The following is a 7,938-nucleotide window of genomic DNA, read 5'->3' as shown; positions in this document are numbered from 1 at the left end:
TGGAATAACGTGTTCCTTCCACTCGCTACATCCTACCGGGGAAACTCCCCCCCCCTGGTGGAGGAGAAAGGAACTGGTTGGAATAACGTGTTCCTTCCACTCGCTACATCCTACCGGGGAAACTCCCCCCCTGGTGGAGGAGAAAGGAACTGGTTGGAATAACGTGTTCCTTCCACTCGCTACATCCTACCGGGGAAACTCCCCCCCCCCTGGTGGAGGAGAAAGGAACTGGTTGGAATAACGTGTTCCTTCCACTCGCTACATCCTACCGGGGAAACTCCCCCCCCTGGTGGAGGAGAAAGGAACTGGTTGGAATAACGTGTTCCTTCCACTCGCTACGTCCTACCGGGGAAACTCCCCCCCTGGTGGACGAGAAAGGAACTGGTTGGAATAACGTGTTCCTTCCACTCGCTACATCCTACCGGGGAAACTCCCCCCCTGGTGGAGGAGAAAGGAACTGGTTGGAATAACGTGTTCCTTCCACTCGCTACATCCTACCGGGGAAACTCCCCCCCTGGTGGAGGAGAAAGGAACTGGTTGGAATAACGTGTTCCTTCCACTCGCTACATCCTACCGGGGAAACTCCCCCCCCCCTGGTGGAGGAGAAAGGAACTGGTTGGAATAACGTGTTCCTTCCACTCGCTACATCCTACCGGGGAAACTCCCCCCCCCCTGGTGGAGGAGAAAGGAACTGGTTGGAATAACGTGTTCCTTCCACTCGCTACATCCTACCGGGGAAACTCCCCCCCCCCTGGTGGAGGAGAAAGGAACTGGTTGGAATAACGTGTTCCTTCCACTCGCTACGTCCTACCGGGGAAACTCCCCCCCTGGTGGACGAGAAAGGAACTGGTTGGAATAACGTGTTCCTTCCACTCGCTACGTCCTACCGGGGAAACCCCCCCCCCTGGTGGAGGAGAAAGGAACTGGTTGGAATAACGTGTTCCTTCCACTCGCTACGTCCTACCGGGGAAACTCCCCCCCCCCTGGTGGAGGAGAAAGGAACTGGTTGGAATAACGTGTTCCTTCCGCTCTCTACGTCCTACCGGGGAAACTCCCCCTGTCGGGTGATAAGAAGCGGCTTGGACTCCTCATGCATTGAAGGAAGCATGAACTCAGTTCGGGGCTCTCCCCAGGTTGGGAGAGGGAGAGTACAGCACCAGCACAGGACTACAGCTAAAGGCAATTGGCACCCGGGGTGGCAAGGAAATTGTGTTACAAAACCATGTGATTGGAAACTAGAAAAAGTGCCCCCCCCCCGGGCACAGGTCTCCACCAGGCCAGGTCAGGTTGTGGCCTCCTGGTGGCGCTATAACAGGCCAATGTGAAAAGGGTGGGATATATTCCTCAGCCTAGTAGGGAAATCCGTGAAAGATTTCACGTAAATTGCACGCTGCGTTCAGGATTTGAGGCTTTTTGTTCAAAACGGGCCAATCCTGCAAACTTTGAAAGCCAATGTTAGCCAATCAGGATGGAATATGAAATATCGGACAGATCCGTCTTGAGCACATGACTATAGAGATAGTGTGTAACGATTTGTGGGATTTTTGGACAGAATCTGGAGGAGTATTATCATCATCATCATCCTTCGACTGTCGTCGAGATCGTAGATGCCACGTCTTTCCATCGGGTCCTGTCAGCCATTGCTGCTCCCAGTTCTTGGAATGTCAGTCCTGTGTCCCTGGAGATTGTGTCAGGATATGTATGAGGCCTGGTTCCTCTGGACGATTGGGGGAGCCGCCATAGCAGGATATCTGATATTACTTGATCCTTGGAGCGGTAGCAGTGACCAGCAAAGATCGCTCTACGACATGCTACGGTTGTTGTTATTGGTGGCAGTTCACCATAGATCTGCTCTTTGGTTGGATGAGTTTTCCAGGAAATGTTTTTAACACACATGAGGAGTCTTGTATATGTGCCATCAAGCCGGTCTTGTAATTCCTTCTTCATAGTCCATGTCTCAGCACCATATAATAGGAGTATTATAAAAAAAGTGTTTTACAAAAGTCGGCCTCCTGGTGGCGCTATAAATGGAAATGTTTTTAACACACATGAGGAGTGTTGTATATGTGCCATCAAGCCGGTCTTGTAATTCCTTCTTCATAGTCCATGTCTCAGCACCATATAATAGGAGTATTATAAAAAAAAGTGTTTTACAAAAGTCGGCCTCCTGGTGGCGCTATAAAAGGCAGATGTGAAAAATGCAGGTCAAAGGTTTGTCCTTGGCCTCTAGGGAGTGTGCATGCAACGCTTCACGCAGATTGGTGCAGTTATAGGTAAAAAAAGGTGAAAAGCTGCCTCATTGTGGCGCTATAACAGGCCGTTCTGGAAGATTTGGGGCAGAGCTTCATCATTGGCATCCAGGGAGTGTGTGTGCAAAGTTGGGCATCAACCGGGTTAACGGTGCCGGAGATTGGCTGTACACAGACGGACGGACGGAGTGCAAAACATTCTCTCCCCACATGAACAAGGTGGTGACCCCAGACGGCAACAGCGAGGAGTTGGACATCCGGGCCGGGGTAATGGAACACCCTAGCCCCCTTCCTCTTCATCATAGTCCTGGACTGTGCACTCAGGAAGGCCATCAGTGGACAGTGGCCTCACTCTACCTCCAAGGAGGTCGAGACGACACCCCAAAGTAGTCCTGACAGAGCTGGACTATGCGGACGACATCAGCCTGCTCTCTGACCATGTGGAACAAGTACAACTCCTGACCAGAGTGGCGTCTTGAGTGTGCCAAGGTGGGCCTCCGGTTAAATGCCAAGAAAACTGAGGTTATCACCTATAACATAAAAGAAGAAAAAATCCGCACACAATTGATGCTCCCAAAGATTCTTTACTGAATGGTAACGTTTCGGGCCGCAACCCGAGGAAGGGCTGCGCACCGAAACGTTACCACTCAGTAAAGAATCTTTGGGAGGATCAATTGGTGTGCGGACCTCAGTTTTCTTGGAGAATGAGAATGAGACTATAGCAGGACACTGCCAGAGACACCAGGAGAATGAGACTATAGCAGGACACTGCCAGAGACACCAGGAGAATGAGACTATAGCAGGACACTGCCAAAGACACCAGGATAATGAGACTATAGCAGGACACTGCCAAAGACACCAGGAGAATGAGACTAGCAGGACACTGCCACAGACACCAGGAGAATGAGACTAGCAGGACACTGCCAGAGACACCAGGAGAATGAGACTAGCAGGACACTGCCACAGACACCAGGAGAATGAGACTAACAGGACACTGCCAGAGACACCAGGAGAATGAGACTAGCAGGACACTGCCAGAGACACCAGGAGAATGAGACTAGCAGGACACTGCCAAAGACACCAGGAGAATGAGACTAGTAGGACACTGCCAAAAACACCAGGAGAATGAGACTAGTAGGACACTGCCAAAGACAGCAGGTGGATGAGACTAGCAGGACACTGCCAATGACAAAGAACTGCCAGCCAGCAAACAAATTCTGTGGGAACCAACAAGTGGGCATCGACCAAGAGGGCGTTACATGGACATAACGTGGATGTACTCAAGAACGACGATGGAGGGTTGGGTCTGAGGACCACCTAGAGAGAGATGCCGTTGGCTGGTGGAGACAACAACAAAAAAAAAGGTAAAAGTTACAAGATGGTGGTGACGAACTCGAGGAAGCGCTTGGCGTCGGGGGTTGATGGTGGAGATGTGTTATACTTTAGCTGTTGGAAAATAGCAGATCGCAGATACAAGCTCATAGCTTGTAGATCTGCCATTTTTTTAAAATCGTAAAAATGTGGCTCAACTCTTTGAATATATATTCGTTCAGAGCGAACATTTCTCAAATCCTTGCTTCTGGGGAGGGGGGGGGGGGGGGGGTCCCTGGAACAACATATTTTAAGAGGGTGGGGTCAGCGGGCAAATTCAGATAATTCTGGGGGCAAATAACCGGATGTTACAAAACCATGGGATTGAAAGGAGTTTGATAAAAACTGTTACAAGATGGTGGTGACGAACTCCAGGAAGCGTTTGGCGTAGGTGTCGGGGTTGACGGTGGAGATGTCGGCGTGCACGCCGTGCTTCACCGTCTTGGCGGCGTGCGCCGCCTTCTTGCGAGCGTCGTAGTGCGTCAGGATGCCCACGATGGCCATGAAGTACACCTCGCGCTTGGCCGCGCCACCGTGGCTCCCGATGGCGTACACGTCCCCGTCGACGACCCCGCCTCCCGTCCCGTCCTGGCGCTGCTCGCCGTCCTCCTCGATCCCCAACGCCGTCTCGTCGCTCGTCCTCCTCCGCCTCCCCTCGTCCTCCTCGCGCTCCCCTCTCTCCACGTCGTGGATGCCCAGCAGTAGGCGGTAGTCCATCACCTTGAGCGTGGAGCCCAGGAAGTCCACATCTCGCCGCAGCTTCTCCAGAAAGTGGCACTTGTTGCCGTAGTTGCCGTTTCCGTCGCCGTCCACCTCGCCGAGGTGCAGCCGGCGCTCCTCGCGCAGGAAGTCCACGTCCTTGAGTGTGGGCAGCAGCTTGGCGCGCTCCCGCGGTGACGCCTCGCGCGCCACCGTGGAGCCCTTCAGGTCGTACTTGCGGTGGACGGCGCGCCGGCGGCCGAAGGCGTTGCGCGTCACCACGGCGAAGGTGTCGGCGCCCTCCACGGTCAGCTTGTACATGCCGAGGAACTGCGGTAGCAGCGTCTGCCCGTGGCACTCCACCACGAACTGGTGGTAGCGCTTCAGGACGTTGTGGATCTCCGAGACGTCCTCGGCCGACACCGTCTTGACCACCAGCCGCCGGTCGTAGCTGTGGAAGATGCGCTCGCTGTTGTTGTTGTCGGCGGAGGAGGAGGAGGAGCTACGGGTCGGGGCGCCGCGCGTCAGCGAGGACGCGTAGTCCTGGTCGTCGAGGCCGAATCGCTCGCGGATGTCGCGGAACACCACGGGGCAGTACTCCTTGAACTTGAAGTGGGCGGGCAGGTGCTCGCGGCTGAACAGGTGGTTGTCCACGCGCAGCTTGCAGTGGGCCTTGAAGTCGTCGGGGAGGAGCATCAGGGGCGCGGGCAGCGCCGATAGGTCGGCCACCGTGTGGGCCACGCCCCACATCAGCACGTTAAGCACGGGCTCGCCGGCCACGAACAGCTTCACCTTCTGCCCGATGAAGTGCCTCTTCTTCGTCTTGGTCCTCGGCTCCGCCGTTGCTAACGACGACACGGCCGCGCTGATGCCGCTGGGTTTGAGCGCCATCTCGTCTGTTAGCGTGCTAGCGGGCCCGTGGGGTGGTGGGGGGAATTAATTGAAAGCCGTGAAATCTCCTGAAGGCGTCGGTTGGCCACGTCGAACTATTGCAGAACCGGAGCGCCGAGCGAAGCCTATTATTCGATGTCGGGGAAATCGACGCGACGACGATTATGACGTCAGTTTTATTTCGCAAACATCGAGTCATATTTGGACATTTTGGCCAGTGTGGGATGTGAGATTAAAATAAACTAGAGGATTCGCAAATGTTGGTAAACACGTGTAAAACTCATTATTAAACATTATAAACCATTATCTCGGCCAATCTCGCCAGAGGCGGGTAATGAGTTAAATTCCCGTTGACAATGAATGGAGAATTTACGTCATATGTGTCTGAGCAAATCGACATGTTATGTAACCTCATGATGATGTACAATGATAAGAGCGCCCCTCACTTCACACGGGTGTGATTTTGTTTTAATGATCGATGTGGCCAATATGACCCAAAATGTCGGTAGAAAACGGCTAGCCTAGCCTAGCCTAGCGACGTAGAGAGATCCGCTCTGGGAGAACAGCGAGACTCAGCACAGCTGATTGTTATGTCAGGATTGGAACCCAGGAGGGATGGATGGGAAGTCTACTGCCTAACGAGCCGTGCTACGAGCAGCTGCTGGAATGGGTTTCCTGGCTCTAGGAGAATATGCCAACGCCCAACTAATGTGAAAAGAAAGAAAAAGCCACACCCAGTGGGGGAGGGGTAAGAAAATCTCAGATTTCTTTCATGCTCAAAATCAAATGATCGGAATTGGATCGGGAGCAAAGAAACATCGGGACATCCCTAACCCATCGTGGAACCAAAGACCAGAGCACCGTCCTCCCCCCGCAACATTTCAGATGACTAAAATAGGACTTAAAAACTAAATGAAAACTGTATTCAAAATACTAAAAGTTGCTGTCAAAATCAACACAACAGGCCTGGGCCGTGGCTCAGTGGTCCAGGCACCTTGGCTGGTAATCCAGTCTGGCAGTGTGCCGCGGGTTCGACTCCCGATCCCGACGGCCTTTACTGCATGTCTTCCCCCCCCCCATCTCTCTCCCCATTTCCTGTCAGCCTACTGTCTGTCCCTCCATAAAAAATATAAAATAAAGGCGAAAGCCACACAAATTAAACATAAAAAAAAAGAAATCAACACAACATTTTTTTTTATTATTTTGTTAACTGAAACACATTTTTATTTATAGTTTTTCATATCGTAACATAAAATAATCCAGACAGAAAGAATAGTAGTTGTAGTTTGTAGATCTGCTTTTTGTAGAATCTAGATGTATTATACATCTAGATTCTACATCTATAGATTCTAGATGTAGAATCTAGATGTATTATACATCTAGATTATAGATGTATAATACATCTAGATTATACATCTAGATTCTAGATGTAGAATCAAGATGTATTATACATCTAGATTATAGATGTATAATACATCTAGATTATACATCTAGATTCTAGATGTAGAATCAAGATGTATTATACATCTAGATTATAGATGTATAATACATCTAGATTATACATCTAGATTCTAGATGTAGAATCAAGATGTATTATACATCTAGATTATAGATGTATAATACATCTAGATTATACATCTAGATTCTAGATGTAGAATCAAGATGTATTATACATCTAGATTATAGATGTATAATACATCTAGATTATACATCTAGATTCTAGATGTAGAATCAAGATGTATTATACATCTAGATTATAGATGTATAATACATCTAGATTATACATCTAGATTCTAGATGTATAATCTAGATGTATAACACATCTAGAATCTAGATGTATTATACATCTAGATTATAGATGTATAATCTAGATGTATAATATAGATGTATTATACATCTAGATTATAGATGTATAATCTAGATGTATAATATAGATGTATTATACATCTAGATTCTAGACATATAATTACAACACAATGTTGGAATAATCAACTACATAAAGCAGTGGTTCTCAAACTGCTTCATGTCAAGGACTCCCAAATTGACACGTGTCAGACCACGGACCCCCATTTGAAAAGATATGCCAGGGACCCCCATTTGAAAAGATATGCCAGGGACCCCCATTTGAAAAGATATGCCAGGGACCCCCATAAGAGAAGATTTATACGTCTCTAGGAGGGATTTCAGTTTGACCTGCATTAGTCTACGGACCCCCTAATTAATGGGATTTCTATCTCTGGGACCCCAATTTATATTGTAAAACCAATGTTAATTTAACTCTGAGTCATTTGTACACTCTTTGGAGTTACAGACCCATGAGGGTCCATTTGGTCCCGAACTATCATTTAGCTGGGGACCCCCTGGAACTCCCTCAAGGACCCCTGGGGGTCCCCGGACCCCACTTTGAGAACTACCGACAAAAAAATGTGCATGTATTAAAAAAACATCGGACAAAACATTGATCATGGCAGTAGAAATATAATGCATTGATAATAAACTTGATCATGGCAGTAGAAATAAGGCATTGATAATAAGTATTGATCATGGCAGTAGAAATAAGAATGCATTGATAATAAGTATTGATCATGGCAGTAAAAATAAGGAGGCATTGATAATAGGTATTGATCATGGCAGTAGAAATAAGAATGCATTGATAATAAGTATTGATCATGGCAGTAGAAATAAGAATGCATTGATAATAGGTATTGATCATGGCAGTAGAAATAAG

At 48.8% G+C, this 7,938-nt stretch overlaps 1 protein-coding gene across 1 annotated transcript; it reads right to left on the bottom strand.

Annotated features, from left to right (window-relative positions):
• Positions 1 to 3,968: 3,968 nt before the first annotated feature.
• LOC306935366 (phosphatidylinositol 5-phosphate 4-kinase type-2 beta-like) lies at positions 3,969 to 5,141 on the bottom strand (the record flags this gene model as incomplete). The annotated part of the gene is made up of 1 exon (XM_079518381.1): positions 3,969 to 5,141. Exon 1 carries the CDS (start codon positions 5,067 to 5,069, stop codon positions 3,969 to 3,971), a length of 1,101 nt encoding a protein of 366 aa, XP_079374507.1. The 5' UTR covers positions 5,070 to 5,141.
• Positions 5,142 to 7,938: the final 2,797 nt, after the last annotated feature.

This window comes from Electrona antarctica, assembly GCF_951216825.1.
Source record: "Electrona antarctica genome assembly, chromosome: 13".
NCBI lineage: Eukaryota > Metazoa > Chordata > Actinopteri > Myctophiformes > Myctophidae > Electrona > Electrona antarctica.
Note: the sequence above shows the minus strand (reverse complement) of the source record. Positions and strands in the feature narration are given on the sequence as shown.